We start from the raw sequence: 22,222 nt of genomic DNA, 5'->3' as shown, positions 1-22,222 counted from the left end.
GTATTAAACCCCATGTTAACTCTCCTCTCCTCTCTCTGGCTGTATTAAACCCCATGTTAACTCTCCTCTCCTCTCCTCTCCTCTCCCTGGCTGTATTAAACACCATGTTAATTCTCCTCTCCTCTCCTCCCTCTGGCTGTATTAAACCCCATGTTAACTCTCCTCTCCTCTCTCTGGCTGTATTAACCCCCATGTTAACTCTCCTCTCCTCTCCTCTCCCTGGCTGTATTAAACCCCATGTTAACTCTCCTCTCCTCTCTCTGGCTGTATTAACCCCCATGTTAACTCTCCTCTCCTCTCCTCTCCTCTCCCTGGCTGTATTAAACCCCATGTTAACTCTCCTCTCCTCTCTCTGGCTGTATTAAACCCCATGTTAACTCTCCTCTCCTCTCCTCTCCTCTCTCTGGCTGTATTAAACCCCATGTTAACTCTCCTCTCCTCTCCTCTCTCTGGCTGTATTAAACCCCATGTTAACTCTCCTCTCCTCTCTCTGGCTGTATTAAACACCATGTTAACTCTCCTCTCCTCTCCTCACTCTGGCTGTATTAAACACCATGTTAACTCTCCTCTCCTCTCCTCTCTCTGGCTGTATTAACCCCCATGTTAACTCTCCTCTCCTCTCTCTGGCTGTATTAAACCCCATGTTAACTCTCCTCTCCTCTCCTCTCCTCTCTCTGGCTGTATTAAACACCATGTTAACTCTCCTCTCCTCTCCCTGGCTGTATTAAACACCATGTTAACTCTCCTCTCCCTGGCTGTATTAAACCCCATGTTAACTCTCCTCTCCTCTCCTTGGCTGTATTAAACCCCATGTTAACTCTCCTCTCCTCTCCCTGGCTGTATTAAACACCATGTTAACTCTCCTCTCCTCTCCTCTCCCTGGCTGTATTAAACACCATGTTAACTCTCCTCTCCTCTCCTCTCCCTGGCTGTATTAAACACCATGTTAACTCTCCTCTCCTCTCCTCTCTCTGGCTGTATTAAACACCATGTTAACTCTCCTCTCCTCTCCTCTCTCTGGCTGTATTAAACACCATGTTAACTCTCCTCTCCTCTCCTCTCTCTGGCTGTATTAAACACCATGTTAACTCTCCTCTCCTCTCCTCTCTCTGGCTGTATTAAACACCATGTTAACTCTCCTCTCCTCTCCTCTCTCTGGCTGTATTAAACACCATGTTAACTCTCCTCTCCTCTCCTCTCCTCTCTCTGGCTGTATTAAACACCATGTTAACTCTCCTCTCCTCTCCTCTCCCTGGCTGTATTAAACACCATGTTAACTCTCCTCTCCTCTCCTCTCTCTGGCTGTATTAAACACCATGTTAACTCTCCTCTCCTCTCCTCTCTCTGGCTGTATTAAACACCATGTTAACTCTCCTCTCCTCTCCTCTCTCTGGCTGTATTAAACACCATGTTAACTCTCCTCTCCTCTCCTCTCTCTGGCTGTATTAAACACCATGTTAACTCTCCTCTCCTCTCCTCTCTCTGGCTGTATTAAACACCATGTTAACTCTCCTCTCCTCTCCTCTCTCTGGCTGTATTAACCCCCATGTTAACTCTCCTCTCCTCTCTCTGGCTGTATTAAACCCCATGTTAACTCTCCTCTCCTCTCCTCTCCTCTCTCTGGCTGTATTAAACCCCATGTTAACTCTCCTCTCCTCTCCTCTCCCTGGCTGTATTAAACACCATGTTAACTCTCCCCTCCTCTCCTCTCTCTGGCTGTATTAAACACCATGTTAACTCTCCTCTCCTCTCCTCTCCTCTCCTCTCCTCTCCTCTCCTCTCCTCTCCTCTCCTCTCCTCTCCTCTCCTCTCTCTGGCTGTATTAAACTCCATGTTAACTCTCCTCTCCTCTCCTCTCCCTGGCTGTATTAAACCCCATGTTAACTCTCCTCTCCTCTCCCTGGCTGTATTAAACACCATGTTAATTCCCCTCTCCTCTCTCTGGCTGTATTAACCCCCATGTTAACTCTCCTCTCCTCTCCTCTCCTCTCCCTGGCTGTATTAAACCCCATGTTAACTCTCCTCTCCTCACTCTGGCTGTATTAAACACCATGTTAACTCTCCTCTCCTCTCCTCTCCTCTCCTCTCCTCTCCTCTCCTCTCCTCTCCTCTCCTCTCCTCTCCTCTCCTCTCCTCTCCTCTCTCTGGCTGTATTAAACTCCATGTTAACTCTCCTCTCCTCTCCTCTCCTCTCCCTGGCTGTATTAAACCCCATGTTAACTCTCCTCTCCTCTCCCTGGCTGTATTAAACACCATGTTAATTCCCCTCTCCTCTCTCTGGTTGTATTAACCCCCATGTTAACTCTCCTCTCCTCTCCTCTCCTCCCTCTGGCTGTATTAAACCCCATGTTAACTCTCCTCTCCTCTCCTCCCTCTGGCTGTATTAAACCCCATGTTAACTCTCCTCTCCTCTCCTCTCTCTGGCTGTATTAAACCCCATGTTAACTCTCCTCTCCTCTCTCTGGCTGTATTAAACCCCATGTTAACTCTCCTCTCCTCTCTCTGGCTGTATTAAACCCCATGTTAACTCTCCTCTCCTCTCTCTGGCTGTATTAAACCCCATGTTAACTCTCCTCTCCTCTCTCTGGCTGTATTAAACACCATGTTAATTCTCCTCTCCTCTCTCTGGCTGTATTAACCCCCATGTTAACTCTCCTCTCCTCTCCTCTCCTCTCCCTGGCTGTATTAAACCCCATGTTAACTCTCCTCTCCTCACTCTGGCTGTATTAAACCCCATGTTAACCCTCCTCTCCTCTCCTCTCCTCTCCCTGGCTGTATTAAACCCCATGTTAACCCTCCTCTCCTCTCCTCTCCTCTCCCTGGCTGTATTAAACCCCATGTTAACTCTCCTCTCCTCTCTCTGGCTGTATTAAACCCCATGTTAACCCTCCTCTCCTCTCCTCTCCTCTCCCTGGCTGTATTAAACCCCATGTTAACTCTCCTCTCCTCTCCTCTCCTCTCCTCTCTCTGGCTGTATTAAACCCCATGTTAACTCTCCTCTCCTCTCTCTGGCTGTATTAAACCCCATGTTAACTCTCCTCTCCTCTCCTCTCCCTGGCTGTATTAAACACCATGTTAACTCTCCTCTCCTCTCCTCTCCCTGGCTGTATTAAACCCCATGTTAACTCTCCTCTCCTCTCGCTGGCTGTATTAAACCCCATGTTAACTCTCCTCTCCTCTCCTCTCCTCTCTCTGGCTGTATTAAACCCCATGTTAACTCTCCTCCCCTCTCCTCTCCTCTCTCTGGCTGTATTAAACCCCATGTTAACTCTCCTCTCCTCTCCTCTCTCTGGCTGTATTTAACCCCATGTTAACTCTCCTCTCCTCTCCAGGGTACAGATGTTTCAAAGCGGTCATGTTCCTCCCCTCTCCTCTCCTCTCCTCTATTAAACCCCATGTTAACTCTCCTCTCCTCTCCAGGCTACAGATGCTTCAAAGCGGTCATCTTCCTCCTCCCCTCTCCTCTCCTCTATTAAACCCCATGTTAACTCTCCTCTCCTCTCCAGGGTACCGATGCTTCAAGGCGGTCATGTTCCTCTCCGGGCTGATCTTCGGGTCGGTCATCATCTTCCTGCTGTGTCATAAGGAGCGTGTTCTGGACACCCAGCTGAGCGTGGAGGCGTCGGCGGGCATCGGGCTGGGCATCGGGCTGCTGTGTGGTCTGGTCACCATGCTGGTCAGGAGCGTAGGGCTGTTTATGACCGGCCTTCTGCTGGGCCTCCACCTCGCCATCGCCGCCCTGCTGGTGCTGCAGCAGTTCTACACCCCCGCCTCGGTGTGGGTTCCCCTGGGCACGCTGCTGGGCGCGGGCATGCTGTTTGCTGTGCTCACCCTACAGGTTGGTACTGGTACTACTGCTAATATTATTATTATGCACGCTGCTGGGCGCGGGCATGCTGTTTGCTGTGCTCACCCTACAGGTTGGTACTGGTACTACTACTAATATTATTATTATGCACGCTGCTGGGCGCGGGCATGCTGTTTGCTGTGCTCACCCTACAGGTTGGTACTGGTACTACTACTAATATTATTATTATGCACGCTGCTGGGCGCGGGCATGCTGTTTGCTGTGCTCACCCTACAGGTTGGTACTGGTACTACTACTAATATTATTATTATGCACGCTGCTGGGCGCAGGCATGCTGTTCGCTGTGCTCGCCCTACAGGTTATTATTATTATTATTATTATTAACCCAAATACATACACGCCTAATGTGCGTCACAGTCCAAAAGAACAAACATACAAAGTGTACAAACCATCCACGCACCGCTCATGGCGTCTCGACAGCTTACTGATCTGTTATTTTGGGCACATATAACGAGGTGCGCCGACGGACGGCGGTTATAATACTAAGCATTTTGGAAATCAAATAGCCTGTAGTAGCCTGTAGTGGACTGTAACATTGTAGCCTGTAGTGGACTGTAACATTGTAGCCTGTAGTGGACTGTAACATTGTAGCCTGTAGTGGACTGTAACATTGTAGCCTGTAGTAGCCTGTAGTGGACTGTAACATTGTAGCCTGTAGTAGCCTGTAATGGACTGTAACATTGTAGCCTGTAGTGGACTGTAACATTGTAGCCTGTAGTAGCCTGTAGTGGACTGTAACATTGTAGCCTGTAGTAGCCTGTAGTGGACTGTAACATTGTAGCCTGCAGTGGACTGTAACATTGTAGCCTGCAGTGGACTGTAACATTGTAGCCTGCAGTGGACTGTAACATTGTAGCCTGTAGTAGCCTGTAATGGACTGTAACATTGTAGCCTCTAGTAGCCTGTAATGGACTGTAACATTGTAGCCTGTAGTAGCCTGTAATGGACTGTAACATTGTAGCCTCTAGTAGCCTGTAATGGACTGTAACATTGTAGCCTCTAGTAGCCTGTAATGGACTGTAACATTGTAGCCTGTAGTAGCCTGTAATGGACTGTAACATTGTAGCCTCTAGTAGCCTGTAATGGACTGTAACATTGTAGCCTGCAGTAGCCTGCAGTGGACTCATGGACTGTAACATTGCCTGGTCAGCATACACTTGCTTGTAGCTTACGTGTAGCGTTTACAGAGTTATATCACTTATAATCATTGGGTCACGTTGATTAAGGCTTAGGTTATTCATCGCAGCCAGCTGGGTTAACGAGATAGCTCAGTGCAACATGACGCTTCAGCTATCGTGGGATAATCCGATTGATCTTATAAAACATTTAAGCATATGGCAAGTTAACTGGTTAGAAGCTCATTTGGTGGCAAACCAGAGGCCAGCCAAGTCTCACACCGTTCACTTCTCTCTGCTGTGCTGCTGAAATGCCATTGCGCTGTGTGCTTTTAATTGGCTAACCTTGGCTCATCCCTCCCTCCCTCCCGGTGGTTCTAATTGGCTAACCGTGGCTCCTCCCACCCTCCTGGTGGTTCTAATTGGCTAACCTTGGCTCCTCCCCTCCCTCCCGGTGGTTCTAATTGGCTAACCTCGGCTCCTCCCCTCCCTCCCGGTGGTTCTAATTGGCTAACCTTGGCTCCTCCTCCTCCTCCCTCCCGGTGGTTATAATTGGCTAACCTTGGCTCCTCCTCCTCCCTCCCAGTGGTTCTAATTGGCTAACCTTGGCTCCTCCTCCTCCCCCAGTGGCAGAAGTTCTTCACCATGTTGTCGACGGCGGTGTTTGGCGCTGCCATCATGACTGTGTGTGCCGACTACTTCGTGGAGATGCTGGTGCTGGGCGTTCACGTGTACGAGTGTCTGCGGCTGGCGCCCGCCCCTCCGCTCTGCTGGCACAGCTGGGTGATCCTGGGCATCTGGCCCGCACTCAGCCTCATGGGGGCGCTGGTCCAGTGGAAGCTCACTGACGAGGGCTTCTCCCACACGGACGGTAAGTCAGCCTAATGGGGGCGCTGTGCTTCTCCCTTAACCCGTTCAGAAGGGGAACCCCTTTTGGTGTTTTAAAGCATTATGTTGTACTTTAGCTGTTGAAAAATAGCAGATCTACAAGCTCATAGCACGGCACTCGGTTCCGCGCTATGAGCTTGTAGGCCTGCTATTTTTTTTAAATCGTGAAAATGTGGCGCAAATCTTTGAATATATTCATTCAGAGTGAACGCTTTTAACTAAAATCTTTGCTTCTGGGAGGTCCCTGGAACAACATATTTTCAGATGGGGGTCGGCGGCCAATTACATATAATTCTGGGGGTCCTTGACATAAAATAGTTTGAGAACCACTGACATAGAAACATTGTCTCAGGCAGACTAGATGCTCTGGCCACAAAACGGCCTGGCCAATCAGTGGCAGCTAGAGGCGGGATCAAGGCAGCACTGTGTATGCCTTGATCCCGCCTCTAGCTGCCGCTGATTGGAATCAGTTAAGTTTCTGTCAAGTTTCCAAGTCAAGTTTCCAAGTCAAGTTTCCAAGTCAAGTTTCCAAGTCAAGTTTCCAAGTCAAGTTTCCAATTCACGTTTCCAATTCACGTTTCCAAGTCACGTTTCCAAGTCACGTTTCCAAGTCACGTTTCCAAGTTCATTGAGACACTTGGGCTCAGATTGACCATAGACCATTTATTGCAAAGCTTTTGCATGTTAGTATGGAGGTGTCTCTCTGCTCATGTTAGTATGGAGGTGTCTCTCTGCTCATGTTAGTATGGAGGTGTCTCTCTGCTCATGTTAGTATGGAGGTGTCTCTCTGCTCATGTTAGTATGGAGGTGTGGCTCTGCTCATGTTAGTATGGAGGTGTCTCTCTGCTCATGTTAGTATGGAGGTGTCTCTCTGCTCATGTTAGTATGGAGGTGTGGCTCTGCTCATGTTAGTATGGAGGTGTCTCTCTGCTCATGTTAGTATGGAGGTGTCTCTCTGCTCATGTTAGTATGGAGGTGTCTCTCTGCTCATGTTAGTATGGAGGTGTCTCTCTGCTCATGTTAGTATGGAGGTGTGGCTCTGCTCATGTTAGTATGGAGGTGTCTCTCTGCTCATGTTAGTATGGAGGTGTCTCTCTGCTCATGTTAGTATGGAGGTGTCTCTCTGCTCATGTTAGTATGGAGGTGTCTCTCTGCTCATGTTAGTATGGAGGTGTCTCTCTGCTCATGTTAGTATGGAGGTGTCTCTCTGCTCATGTTAGTATGGAGGTGTCTCTCTGCTCATGTTAGTATGGAGGTGTCTCTCTGCTCATGTTAGTATGGAGGTGTCTCTCTGCTCATGTTAGTATGGAGGTGTCTCTGCTCATGTTAGTATGGAGGTGTCTCTCTGCTCATGTTAGTATGGAGGTGTCTCTCTGCTCATGTTAGTATGGAGGTGTCTCTCTGCTCATGTTAGTATGGAGGTGTGGCTCTGCTCATGTTAGTATGGAGGTGTGGCTCTGCTCATGTTAGTATGGAGGTGTCTCTCTGCTCATGTTAGTATGGAGGTGTCTCTCTGCTCATGTTAGTATGGAGGTGTCTCTCTGCTCATGTTAGTATGGAGGTGTCTCTCTGCTCATGTTAGTATGGAGGTGTCTCTCTGCTCATGTTAGTATGGAGGTGTCTCTCTGCTCATGTTAGTATGGAGGTGTCTCTCTGCTCATGTTAGTATGGAGGTGTCTCTCTGCTCATGTTAGTATGGAGGTGTCTCTGTCTCTCTGCTCATGTTAGTATGGAGGTGTCTCTCTGCTCATGTTAGTATGGAGGTGTCTCTCTGCTCATGTTAGTATGGAGGTGTGGCTCTGCTCATGTTAGTATGGAGGTGTCTCTCTGCTCATGTTAGTATGGAGGTGTGGCTCTGCTCATGTTAGTATGGAGGTGTCTCTCTGCTCATGTGAGTATGGAGGTGTCTCTCTGCTCATGTGAGTATGGAGGTGTCTCTCTGCTCATGTTAGTATGGAGGTGTCTCTCTGCTCATGTTAGTATGGAGGTGTGGCTCTGCTCATGTTAGTATGGAGGTGTGGCTCTGCTCATGTTAGTATGGAGGTGTCTCTCTGCTCATGTTAGTATGGAGGTGTCTCTCTGCTCATGTTAGTATGGAGGTGTCTCTCTGCTCATGTTAGTATGGAGGTGTCTCTCTGCTCATGTTAGTATGGAGGTGTCTCTCTGCTCATGTTAGTATGGAGGTGTGGCTCTGCTCATGTTAGTATGGAGGTGTCTCTCTGCTCATGTTAGTATGGAGGTGTCTCTCTGCTCATGTTAGTATGGAGGTGTGGCTCTGCTCATGTTAGTATGGAGGTGTCTCTCTGCTCATGTTAGTATGGAGGTGTCTCTCTGCTCATGTTAGTATGGAGGTGTGGCTCTGCTCATGTTAGTATGGAGGTGTCTCTCTGCTCATGTTAGTATGGAGGTGTCTCTCTGCTCATGTTAGTATGGAGGTGTGGCTCTGCTCATGTTAGTATGGAGGTGTCTCTCTGCTCATGTTAGTATGGAGGTGTCTCTCTGCTCATGTTAGTATGGAGGTGTCTCTCTGCTCATGTTAGTATGGAGGTGTCTCTCTGCTCATGTTAGTATGGAGGTGTCTCTCTGCTCATGTTAGTATGGAGGTGTGGCTCTGCTCATGTTAGTATGGAGGTGTCTCTCTGCTCATGTTAGTATGGAGGTGTCTCTCTGCTCATGTTAGTATGGAGGTGTCTCTCTGCTCATGTTAGTATGGAGGTGTCTCTCTGCTCATGTTAGTATGGAGGTGTCTCTCTGCTCATGTTAGTATGGAGGTGTGGCTCTGCTCATGTTAGTATGGAGGTGTCTCTCTGCTCATGTTAGTATGGAGGTGTCTCTCTGCTCATGTTAGTATGGAGGTGTCTCTCTGCTCATGTTAGTATGGAGGTGTCTCTCTGCTCATGTTAGTATGGAGGTGTCTCTCTGCTCATGTTAGTATGGAGGTGTGGCTCTGCTCATGTTAGTATGGAGGTGTCTCTCTGCTCATGTTAGTATGGAGGTGTCTCTCTGCTCATGTTAGTATGGAGGTGTCTCTCTGCTCATGTTAGTATGGAGGTGTCTCTCTGCTCATGTTAGTATGGAGGTGTCTCTCTGCTCATGTTAGTATGGAGGTGTGGCTCTGCTCATGTTAGTATGGAGGTGTCTCTCTGCTCATGTTAGTATGGAGGTGTCTCTCTGCTCATGTTAGTATGGAGGTGTGGCTCTGCTCATGTTAGTATGGAGGTGTCTCTCTGCTCATGTTAGTATGGAGGTGTCTCTCTGCTCATGTGAGTATGGAGGTGTGGCTCTTCTCATGTTAGTATGGAGGTGTGGCTCTGCTCATGTGAGTATGGAGGTGTGGCTCTGCTCATGTGATATCAGATGATCTGCATACCGTTACACAGTTCTGATATCACATTTGATATCTCAGATTATCTGTGCCCCAAGACACAGCTCTGATATCAACAACCCCCCAGAGCAGAGCCAAAGATACGATAATCCATGAACAATACACAGAATAACACATCAACACATGATTCAACACAATGAAACACATCAACACATGATTCAACACAATTAATCTCCACAATCACAACAATACAATAATATCCCATAATCCCTGGACTAAGAGTTACGGGGAGGAGGCCGGGGAGGGGGAGGAGGCCGGGGAGGAGGCCGGGGAGGAGGCCGGGGAGGTGGGGGACATTACGGGAGGAGGCCGGGGAGGGGGAGGAGGCCGGGGAGGAGGCCGGGGAGGTGGGGGACATTACGGGAGGAGGCCGGGGAGGGGGAGGAGGCCGGGGAGGAGGCCGGGGAGGTGGGGGACATTACGGGGAGGAGGCCGGGGAGGTGGGGGACATTACGGGGAGGAGGCCGGGGAGGAGGCCGGGGAGGTGGGGGACATTTCCACACAGATGCCGCACAATCTGCCTGACGGCTCAGCATGCAAAGAATGAGTAGAGAGCTGAGGCTGCTTAAGTAGGCGGCCTGAATGCACTGTGGGAATGAGGGTGTGGCCTGGAGAGGCAGCAGATTTAAAGAAGCAGTAGATCACTAGGGGGAATGAATGAGGGGGAACTAACGCTACGCTTCAATCACGTTTCCAAGTCACGTTTCCAAGTCACGTTTCCAAGTCACGTTTCCAAGTCAGGTTTCCAAGTCAAGTTTCTAAGTCAGGTTTCTAAGTCAAGTTTCTAAGTCAGGTTTCTAAGTCACGTTTCTAAGTCAGGTTTCTAAGTCAAGTTTCTAAGTCAGGTTTCTAAGTCAAGTTTCTAAGTCAGGTTTCTAAGTTATCCGTAGACTAATACATGTCAAACTGAGGGTCCTTTTAAACAGGTTGAGAATCACTGGATTATACAATATAAATTGGGGGTCTCAGAGATAGACATGTCATTAAATGGGGGTCCGTAGACTAATGGGGGGTCTCAGAGATAGACATGTCATTAAATGGGGGTCCGTAGACTAATGGGGGGTCTCAGAGATAGACATGTCATTAAATGGGGGTCCGTAGACTAATGGGGGGTCTCAGAGATAGACATGTCATTAAATGGGGGTCCGTAGACTAATGCATGTCAAACTGGGGGCCTTGTTATGTCACCTGGTACTAATTAATTACCAGTACATTTTGTTTCATCTTTCAAGTGAAGGGCTGCAAATCTCAACTGAAAATCTATCCTATGTTGCCACCTTGTGGTCACTATAGGACATGCATACTTGCTGTGGGAGAGCCCAAATTAACCTTGGTCCAGTAAAATGTCCACTTCTTCCACGTCCTTACATGTAATAATAATAATTACACATTGCTCTGCCCTTAGCCTAAGAGAGATCTAATAATAATAATTACATATTGCTCTGCCCTTAGCCTAAGAGATCTAATAATAATAATTACATATTGCTCTGCCCTTAGCCTAAGAGAGATCTAATAATAATAATTACATATTGCTCTGCCCTTAGCCTAAGAGAGATATAATAATAATAATTACATATTGCTCTGCCCTTAGCCTAAGAGAGATCTAATAATAATAATTACATATTGCTCTGCCCTTAGCCTAAGAGAGATCTAATAATAATAATTACATATTGCTCTGCCCTTAGCCTAAGAGAGATCTAATAATAATAATTACATATTGCTCTGCCCTTAGCCTAAGAGAGATCTAATAATAATAATAATAATTACATATTGCTCTGCCCTTAGCCTAAGAGAGATCTAATAATAATAATAATAATTACATATTGCTCTGCCCTTAGCCTAAGAGAGATCTAATAATAATAATAATAATTACATATTGCTCTGCCCTTAGCCTAAGAGAGATCTAATAATAATAATAATAATTACATATTGCTCTGCCCTTAGCCTAAGAGAGATCTAATAATAATAATAATAATTACATATTGCTCTGCCCTTAGCCTAAGAGAGATCTAATAATAATAATAATAATTACATATTGCTCTGCCCTTAGCCTAAGAGAGATCTAATAATAATAATTACATATTGCTCTGCCCTTAGCCTAAGAGAGATCTAATAATAATAATTACATATTGCTCTGCCCTTAGCCTAAGAGAGATCTAATAATAATAATAATAATTACATATTGCTCTGCCCTTAGCCTAAGAGAGATCTAATAATAATAATAATAATTACATATTGCTCTGCCCTTAGCCTAAGAGAGATCTAATAATAATAATTACATATTGCTCTGCCCTTAGCCTAAGAGAGATCTAATAATAATAATAATAATTACATATTGCTCTGCCCTTAGCCTAAGAGAGATCTAATAATAATAATAATAATTACATATTGCTCTGCCCTTAGCCTAAGAGAGATCTAATAATAATAATAATAATTACATATTGCTCTGCCCTTAGCCTAAGAGAGATCTTAACAATCATCTTAACAAAAGAATCTCTTAGCCTATACCTTTAAATTAATACAGATAAACTACCTTTACATTAATACAGATAGTGTAAATTCCATTTTATGTTTGTTCTTTTATTCTATTCGACTAATTATTACTGCAATACAGTAAACAGTATTGCGTAATCATTATTAATTGTAATTATTAAACAATAATGTTTACTGCATGTCACCCCCCCCCCCCCATCTCTCTCTCCATGTCCTGTCAGTCTGTCCCTCTATAAAAATATAAAATATCTATAGAAATATAAAATATAAAATAATATCTATAAAAATATAAAATAATATCTATAAAAATATAAAATAATATCTATAAAAATATAAAATAATATCTATAGAAATATAAAATAATATCTATAAAAATATAAAATTATATCTATAGAAATATAAAATAATATCTATAAAAATATAAAATAAAGGCAAAGGCCACAAAAAAACAATAAAAAAAGAACAGCAGGTGTAATAGACATTAGTTAGTAGCAGTACTTGCGTGCTCTGGTTGTGCACAAGTAGGCCATGAATGCAACGTGCTTGTTGGCAGCTCGACAGAGAGCAGTTCTAGTTCTAGACTTATAGCTTGTTATGTAGACAGCTCTAGAATTGCACTTTATGTAGTCATAGCACTTTATAGTACACATGTATAATATATTATATAGTATAGTATGTATAGTTTACATAGATACTCCACTGTTACGTTCTTAGTCTAGGCATGATTCATGATAACTACTTTTTATATATGTGATGTATGCCATGCTTTTGTTATTGCTTAATGTAAGTCGCTCTGGATTAAGAGCGTCTGCTAAATGCCTAAATTGTAAATTGTAAATTGTAGTTCTTTCTACATGACTATGCCATGCTATGACCATAATAAATGACTAACTATTCTTTCTACATGACTATGCCATGTTATGACCATAATAAATGACTAACTATTCTTTCTACATGACTATACCATGTTATGACCATAATAAATGACTAACTATTCTTTCTACATGACTATACCATGTTATGACCATAATAAATGACTAACTATTCTTTCTACATGACTATACCATGTTATGACCATAATAAATGACTAACTATTCTTTCTACATGACTATGCCATGTTATGACCATAATACATGACTAACTATTCTTTCTAACATGACTATGCCATGTTATGACCATAATAAATGACTAACTATTCTTTCTACATGACTATACCATGTTATGACCATAATAAATGACTAACTATTCTTTCTACATGACTATACCATGTTATGACCATAATAAATGACTAACTATTCTTTCTAACAGACTATACCATGTTATGACCATAATAAATGACTAACTATTCTTTCTAACATGACTATGCCATGTTATGACCATAATAAATGACTAACTATTCTTTCTAACATGACTATGCCATGTTATGACCATAATAAATGACTAACTATTCTTTCTACATGACTATACCATGGTCTGACCGTAATAAATGACTAACTATTCTTTCTACATGACTATGCCATGGTCTGACCATAATAAATGACTAACTATTCTTTCTAACATGACTATGCCATGTTATGACCATAATAAATGACTAACTATTCTTTCTACATGACTATGCCATGGTCTGACCGTAATAAATGACTAACTATTCTTTCTACATGACTATACCATGTTATGACCATAATAAATGACTAACTATTCTTTCTACATGACTATACCATGTTATGACCATAATAAATGACTAACTATTCTTTCTACATGACTATACCATGTTATGACCATAATAAATGACTAACTATTCTTTCTACATGACTATACCATGTTATGACCATAATAAATGACTAACTATTCTTTCTAACATGACTATGCCATGTTATGACCATAATAAATGACTATGCCATGTTCTGCGTCCTGCTTGTACTTCCAGTGGTGATCAGCAGGAGGCAGAAGAGAGTTCAGCTGATGAGGATCAGAGAGAAGGACGCGAAGAAGAGACAGACAGGAAGTGACGGACAGGAAGGAACGTACCGACGCAAACCCACGCCGGTCAAACGATACGCGGGAGACCTCCTGGCGCCGGTCAGTCTATTGTGTGTGTGTGTGTGTGTGTCCAAATCTTTCACATTAGCCTGTTATAGCACCATCAAGAGGCAGATTTTTGCAAAACACATTAGTCTTTATTAATAATAGTCAGTATTAATATTGTGACAGGAGTTGACACTGAGGTCTCGGAGGCTCGCCAGTCAGACAGATAGTGTGTGTGTGTGTGTGTGTGTGTGTGTGTGGAGGTTCGCCAGTCAGACAGATAGTGTGTGTGTGTGTGTGTGTGTGTGTGGAGGCTCGCCAGTCAGACAGATAGTGTGTGTGTGTGTGTGTGTGTGTGGAGGCTCGCCAGTCAGACAGATAGTGTGTGTGTGTGTGTGTGTGTGTGTGTGGAGGCTCGCCAGTCAGACAGATAGTGTGTGTGTGTGTGTGTGTGTGTGTGGAGGCTCGCCAGTCAGACAGATAGTGTGTGTGTGTGTGTGTGTGTGTGGAGGCTCGCCAGTCAGACAGATAGTGTGTGTGTGTGTGTGTGTGTGTGGAGGCTCGCCAGTCAGACAGATAGTGTGTGTGTGTGTGTGTGTGTGTGTGGAGGCTCGCCAGTCAGACAGATAGTGTAAAAAGGCAGCATTGTATTTCTACGAGCTGTGCAGCCTCTCTTCTCAATGCATCGTGACTACGAGCTGTGCTCTGGAACTACACCTCCCCAAATCCGAGTAACCTGTTTTTTCGTTTCCGTTCACAAAAATATATTTTTTAAATATCTTTAGAGCTACTTTTTTTATTTCCATTTCTGCTAAGCAGCAAGATATATATGCTTAGATGATTTAAATTTATATTAGGATAAATTTGCGCGACTGCAAAGACGAAACGGAAGTGGGGAGGAGGCTCCACTTCCACTTTATATTTTACTCATGATCAGAGCTTCCGTTGCTCCAGACTGTATGACGGAAGCATTTACATTTGACTCATGATCAGAGCTTCCGTTGCTCCAGACTGTACGACGGAAGCATTTATATTTTACTCATGATCAGAGCTTCCGTTGCTCCAGACTGTACGACGGAAGCATTTATATTTTACTCATGATCAGAGCTTCCGTTGCTCCAGACTGTATGACGGAAGCATTTATATTTTACTCATGATCAGAGCTTCCGTTGCTCCAGACTGTATGACGGAAGCATTTATATTTTACTCATGATCAGAGCTTCCGTCGCTCCAGACTGTATGACGGAAGCATTTATATTTTACTCATGATCAGAGCTTCCGTCGCTCCAGACTGTATGACGGAAGCATTTATATTTTACTCATGATCAGAGCTTCCGTTGCTCCAGACTGTATGACGGAAGCATTTATATTTTACTCATGATCAGAGCTTCCGTTGCTCCAGACTGTATGACGGAAGCATTTATATTTTACTCATGATCAGAGCTTCCGTTGCTCCAGACTGTATGACGGAAGCATTTATATTTTACTCATGATCAGAGCTTCCGTTGCTCCAGACTGTACGACAGAAGCATTTATATTTTACTCATGATCAGAGCTTCCGTTGCTCCAGACTGTATGACGGAAGCATTTATATTTTACTCATGATCAGAGCTTCCGTTGCTCCAGACTGTATGACAAAGCTTCCGTTGCTCCAGACTGTATGACGGAAGCATTTATATTTTACTCATGATCAGAGCTTCCGTTGCTCCAGACTGTACGACGGAAGCATTTATATTTTACTCATGATCAGAGCTTCCGTTGCTCCAGACTGTACGACGGAAGCATTTATATTTTACTCATGATCAGAGCTTCCGTTGCTCCAGACTGTATGACGGAAGCATTTATATTTTACTCATGATCAGAGCTTCCGTTGCTCCAGACTGTACGACGGAAACATTTATATTTTACTCATGATCAGAGCTTCCGTTGCTCCAGACTGTACGACGGAAGCAATTATATTTTACTCATGATCAGAGCTTCCGTTGCTCCAGACTGTATGACGGAAGCATTTATATTTTACTCATGATCAGAGCTTCCGTTGCTCCAGACTGTATGACAGAAGCATTTTTATTTTACTCATGATCAGAGCTTCCGTTGCTCCAGACTGTACGACGGAAACATTTATATTTTACTCATGATCAGAGCTTCCGTTGCTCCAGACTGTACGACGGAAGCATTTATATTTTACTCATGATCAGAGCTTCCGTTGCTCCAGACTGTATGACAGAAGCATTTATATTTTACTCATGATCAGAGCTTCCGTTGCTCCAGACTGTACGACGGAAGCATTTATATTTTACTCATGATCAGAGCTTCCGTTGCTCCAGACTGTATGACGGAAGCATTTATATTTTACTCATGATCAGAGCTTCCGTTGCTCCAGACTGTATGACGGAAGCATTTATATTTTACTCATGATCAGAGCTTCCGTTGCTCTAGACTGTATGACGGAAGCATTTATATTTTACTCATGATCAGAGCTTCCGTTGCTCCAGACTGTACGACGGAAACATTTATATTTTACTCATGATCAGAGCTTCCGTTGCTCCAGACTGTACGACGGAAGCGTTTATATTTTACTCATGATCAGAGCTTCCGTTGCTCCAGACTGTATGATGGAAGCATTTATATTTTCCTCATGATCAGAGCTTCCGTTGCTCCAGACTGTATGATGGAAGCATTTATATTTTCCTCATGATCAGAGCTTCCGTTGCTCCAGACTGTATGATGGAAGCATTTATTTTTAACCCTTTCCACAGAGCTACCTGCAGAGTCTTCGGGACAGACAGACGGGCACGGGGAGCAGCCTGGGCGGCGCCAGCTGTGCCAACCACGCCATGATCGACTTCGACTACGAGACGGGCTCCACGGTGCCGCTCACCGCCACCACGCCCGTCATCCGGGTCTGAGGGCGATGGTCGAGGAAAACGTTCCGACGTGACGATGGAGAGACTGGAATAAAACGAGACCCGGGGCGGTACTCGTCCTTAGAGAGGAGAGACCCTCCTCACTCTGCGCAGAGCTCAGAGGAGAGACCCTCCTCACTCTGCGCAGAGCTCAGGAAATAAAATACAATGTTTCATTTGGAGCTCTGTGGAGGTCGGGCGCTCTAAATGAAATGTATCTGGCGGACATATTTTATTTTCTGCCCCTAAACGAGGGTGTTATACAGATAAGCTGGGCTGGCGAGAGGCTTCCCAGCCTGGAGAACAGACTTTAGTTTCAACAACACTAAAACAGCCTTCGTTTCGGTGAATGAGTAGCAAAGAAGTTGTGATTCTTTTACTAAAGTGGTGAAGTCGGGAGGCCTGGTCTGGCCAGACGCCTGGCAGTGGAACTGTCTGTCCCTCGTCTGGCCAGACGCCTGGCAGTGGAACTGTCTGTCCCTCGTCTGGCCAGACGCCTGGCAGTGGACCTGTCTGTCCCTCGTCTGTCCAGACGCCTGGCAGTGGAACTGTCTGTCCCTCGTCTCGCCAGACGCCTGGCAGTGGAACTGTCTGTCCCTCGTCTGTCCAGACGCCTGGCAGTGGAACTGTCTGTCCCTCGTCTGGCCAGACGCCTGGCAGTGGAACTGTCTGTCCCTCGTCTGGCCAGACGCCTGGCAGTGGAACTGTCTGTCCCTCGTCTGGCCAGACGCCTGGCAGTGGAACTGTCTGTCCCTCGTCTGGCCAGACGCCTGGCAGTGGAACTGTCTGTCCCTCGTCTCGCCAGACGCCTGGCAGTGGAACTGTCTGTCCCTCGTCTGGCCAGACGCCTGGCAGTGGAACTGTCTGTCCGTGTGCAGCAGAGGACCAGGGACGTGCACACATAGACATCAACAGGGACGTGCACACATAGACATCAACAGGGACGTGCACACATAGACATCAACAGGGACGTGCACACATAGACATCAACAGGGACGTGCACACATATACATTCAGCCCCTGCCCTTTTATAGAGTTGTCCCAATACCATTTTTTTCAGACCAAGTACTTTATTTATAGTACTCACCGATATAGAGTACGGATAAGAGTACTTTGTTGAGTAACCACTTATTTTACCCCTTTTCCTCATACAGTAGATGCAGATGAATCTCCGATCTGTCATGTATGCTTGTAGATCGTCTGTTTTTAGTGATTTGCTGCAGTGTTGGGTCAGACTTGCTCCCGTTGCATTCGTTCAGTCTAGTGTCAACTGGATGTTTTGGCACTCGGGTCGAAGTATCGGGTCGAAGTATCGGGCCCGGGTCCGAGTACCGAGTACGAGTACTTGAGGGTGGTACGCCCTTTTACCCGTCTGTAAAACAACTGCCCTCTTTTACCCGTCTGTAAAACAACTGCCCTCTCCAGACCACGTCTGTAAAACAACTGCCCTCTCCAGACCACGTCTGTAAAACAACTGCCCTCTCCAGACCACGTCTGTAAAACAACTGCCCTCTCCAGACCACGTCTGTAAAACAACTGCCCTCTCCAGACGATACCCTTTTACCCGTCTGTAAAACAACTGCCCTCTCCAGACGTCTGTAAAACAACTGCCCTCTCCAGACGATACCCTTTTACCCGTCTGTAAAACAACTGCCCTCTCCAGACCACGAATGCAGCATTTACTACATGGTGAAAGAAATGCAAAATGCCCTCCTTTCCTTTCCATGCCATGCCGGAAGGCAGCATTCAGAAGAATTGCTTTTTTCCCCGAAGTCTCCTGAACTTGAACGCAGCATTTTGCATTGAACACATTTCCGTTGCACCTGCATCTCCACTAGCTAAAGAGTGCTGGGTTGCGCCCCGAAAATAGCAGATCTACAAGCTCTCAACGCGTCGCAGCGCGACACGTTGAGAGCTTGTAGATCTGCTATTTTCGTCGGAATTTCAGCCCCTGCCCTTCTAACACTGTGCACGTCCTGACAGGGTGTTACAGAGACCTCCAGTGCTCTACACCGTGCAGACAGGGTGCTGACAGGGTGTTACAGGGTGTTACAGAGACCTCCAGTGCGCTGCACCGTGCAGCGCTAATGCCTCACCTCAGCTGGAGGGACTCTCTCTCTCTCACACACACACACACACACACACACACACACACACACACACACACACACCACTAGACCTCCCTGTATAGCAGGGGTCTGCAACCTTTTGAAACAAAGTGCCATGATTATATTTTCTAGATTAGGCCAGTGTGTCAATTAATTTGTCAACGTTCATTTTAATGACGCCACATCAAAAGATTCCAACATATTTTGATTGTCCACGAATATAACCTTTTCCCTTCCGTTTAAAATTGTTGCCTCACATTGTTAAAAATGTTGTCTCACATTGTTAAAATGACCATTAGACTGACTATCTCCCAGAGTTCAGAGTTAAAATGACCATTCGACTGACTATCTCCCAGAGTTCAGAGTTAAAATGACCATTAGACTGACTATCTCCCAGAGTTCAGAGTTAAAATGACCATTAGACTGACTATCTCCCAGAGTTCAGAGTTAAAATGACCATTAGACTGACTATCTCCCAGAGTTCAGAGTTAAAATGACCATTAGACTGACTATCTCCCAGAGTTCAGAGTTAAAATGACCATTAGACTGACTATCTCCCAGAGTTCAGAGTTCATTAGACTGACTATCTCCCAGAGTTCCTAACCCTAACCCTAACCCATTAGACTGACTATCTCCCAGAGTTCAGAGTTAAAATGACCATTAGACTGACTATCTCCCAGAGTTCAGAGTTAAAATGACCATTAGACTGACTATCTCCCAGAGTTCAGAGTTCATTAGACTGACTATCTCCCAGAGTTCCTAACCCTAACCCTAACCCATTAGACTGACTATCTCCCAGAGTTCAGAGTTAAAATGACCATTAGACTGACTATCTCCCAGAGTTCAGAGTTAAAATGACCATTAGACTGACTATCTCCCAGAGTTCAGAGTTCATTAGACTGACTATCTCCCAGAGTTCCTAACCCTAACCCTAACCCATTAGACTGACTATCTCCCAGAGTTCCTAACCCTAACCCTAACCCATTAGACTGACTATCTCCCAGAGTTCAGAGTTCAGAGTTTTGAATGAATGTAGAATTATGTGCAGGATGTAATTTACATACAAATGTGAGGGACTTGATTTATTTGACTACGACTTTTTTTTAAATAGTTTACCAAAAGTCCTCTCTCTCCCTCGTTTGTGCACGGTGCCAAAAGTTGCCCCCCCCCCCTGCTGTGCAGAAACCCTGGATCTGGATCCTGGATCTGGATCTGTGGTATCTGGAACCAACTGGACTTCAACGCATTGTTCATTTTTCAACTTTTACATGTTTTGATTTGTTTTTGTCGTATAGTCTTTTGAATAACATGTAATTTAGTCTCAGTCATATTTTTATCATCTGAAGTTTTTTTGTTTAAGTCTAGTTTTAGTTTACTAAAATACCAGAAAGTCTTAGTCGACCAAATCAACTGTAGATTTACCAACGTATTTTGGTAGGCCTTGAGGGCGCCGCAATGAATGCCTGATTTGTAAAGCGGCTACCAACATTAGGCAATCTAGTATCTACATGCACAGACTTCTAGATCTGCTATTTTCGGAGCATGACACCCAAGCATAAAATGACTCGTCTTTGTTTTTGTTCTAACGGATCTCTTCTCCACTAGTCCCTTCTTGACTTGACGTTTTAGTCTAGTTTTTTTGTTTGCTTTTTTACGAAATTGACAATTAAATTTAGTCTTTAGTTTTTAGTTTTAATTTAGATTTTACCTGGTTTTACATGGTAACCATGGTTACATGGTAGTTGTCATTTTTCATGGTAGTTTTTAGTGGACAGAATTAAAGCTGTAATCCGTAAATAATGTTCATCGTGTCCTGCCTGGGATTCTAGAAGCCTTACTGAGCATCAGGCAGTACCTCTGTTCAACCACTAGGTGTCCTCTTAACCTCTCAATGGAACAGTACAGGGAGAAACCCACAGATGAGCCATTCCAACCCTAAAGGCTTTTCTTTCTTCTGGGAAATACTTGTTTTCCCTAAGATTCTTTTAAATGTTTGGCCTTGCTAAGATTCTTTTAAATGTTTGGCCTTGCTAAGATTCTTTTAAATGTTTGGCCTTGCTAAGATTCTTTTAAATGTTTGGCCTTGCTAAGATTCTTTTAAATGTTTGGCCTTGCTAAGATTCTTTTAAATGTTTGGCCTTGCTAAGATTCTTTTAAATGTTTGGCCTTGCTAAGATTCTTTTAAATGTTTGGCCTTGCTAAGATTCTTTTAAATGTTTGGCCTTGCTAAGATTCTTTTAAATGTTTGGCCTTGCTAAGATTCTTTTAAATGTTTGGCCTTGCTAAGATTCTTTTAAATGTTTGGCCTTGCTAAGATTCTTTTAAATGTTTGGCCTTGTTAAGATTCTTTTAAATGTTTGGCCTTGCTAAGATTCTTTTAAATGTTTGGCCTTGCTAAGATTCTTTTAAATGTTTGGCCTTGCTAATTGCTAAATGCTAATTCTTCCCTTTTGTTACTTGACAACAAGTGTCACTGTTTGACACTTGTTTTCATTGTAAAAATGTTACAACGTTCTGACCATTTACTGGGTTAGGGTATCATCTCCTCTTCACACATCATTGGTTGAAATAACTTTTTTATTCTTTTAAAATACGTTTTTAAGATTAAATAAGATTGCAGCATGTTTGATGCATGCTACAATAACCACTGTGCCAATGAATGAGGAAAAATATATAGGAATTATGTTTACACTAATGTAAAAAAAGGTGTGTGTGTGTGTGTGTGTGTGTGTGTGTGTGTGTGTGTGTGTGTGTGTGTGTGTGTGTGTGTGTGTGTGTGTGTGTGTGTGTGTGTGTGTGTGTGTGTGTGTGTGTGTGTGTGTGTGTGTGTGTGTGTGTGTGTGTGTGTGTGCGTGCATGAAGGTATTTCACATTTGAAATAAATGGTCTTGTTTTAATGAAGTTTGAACTACAGCCAACATCATTAAAGGAAACAAATAGAAAGTTTGTATATTTTCACACTTTTCTTCAGGAATATTTTAATGTTTTGTTTTGTTTTCTTATATTTTTCGTCGTCTCTAAGACAGTGATTCCCAAACTTGTTCATGTCAAGGATCCCCTAGTTGGCCCGCAGACCCCCATTTGAAAAGATGTGCCAGGGACCCCCATAAGAGCAGATTCTTACGGCTCTAGCAGTGATTCTCAACCCATTTAATTTCAAGGACCCCCAGTTTGACATGCATATTAGTCTACGGACCCCCATTTAATGGCATTTCTATCTCTGGGACCCCCAATTTATATTGTGAAATCACTGTTAATTTAACTCAGTGTACAAATGGAACCAAATGGAACCGGTCCATTTGGTTCCATTTGTACAATCAAGAGTTCCAAACTATCATTTAGCTATAGGGACCCCTTGAAGCTCCTTCAAGGACCCCTGGGGGTCCCCATGCGGACCCCCGGGGGTCCCCATGCAGACCCCACCTTGGGAACCC

At 44.3% G+C, this 22,222-nt stretch overlaps 1 protein-coding gene across 2 annotated transcripts in view; it reads left to right on the top strand.

Annotated features, from left to right (window-relative positions):
- LOC306918869 (transmembrane protein 198-like) overlaps positions 1-18,744 on the top strand; it is a 24,407-nt gene extending 5,663 nt beyond the window's left edge. Inside the window, exons 2-6 of one of the 2 annotated variants that reach the window (XR_013789423.1) lie at positions 3,507-3,838; positions 5,611-5,854; positions 13,677-13,828; positions 16,534-18,532; positions 18,603-18,744. Coding sequence is in view for 1 of the 2 variants with exons in the window: in XM_079531722.1 (XP_079387848.1) it covers positions 3,507-3,838; positions 5,611-5,854; positions 13,677-13,828; positions 16,534-16,683 (878 nt within the window). In the remaining variant the exon portion in view is untranslated. Of the gene's footprint in view, positions 1-3,506; positions 3,839-5,610; positions 5,855-13,676; positions 13,829-16,533; positions 18,575-18,602 lie in introns of those variants that run through there. The other variant, XM_079531722.1, reaches the window with a different exon arrangement.
- The last annotated feature ends 3,478 nt before the right edge of the window (positions 18,745-22,222 follow it).

The sequence above is a fragment of the Electrona antarctica genome (genome assembly GCF_951216825.1).
Source record: "Electrona antarctica genome assembly, contig: scaffold_416, whole genome shotgun sequence".
NCBI classification, from domain to species: Eukaryota; Metazoa; Chordata; class Actinopteri; order Myctophiformes; family Myctophidae; genus Electrona; species Electrona antarctica.
This window is presented reverse-complemented; position numbering and strand designations above follow the sequence as displayed.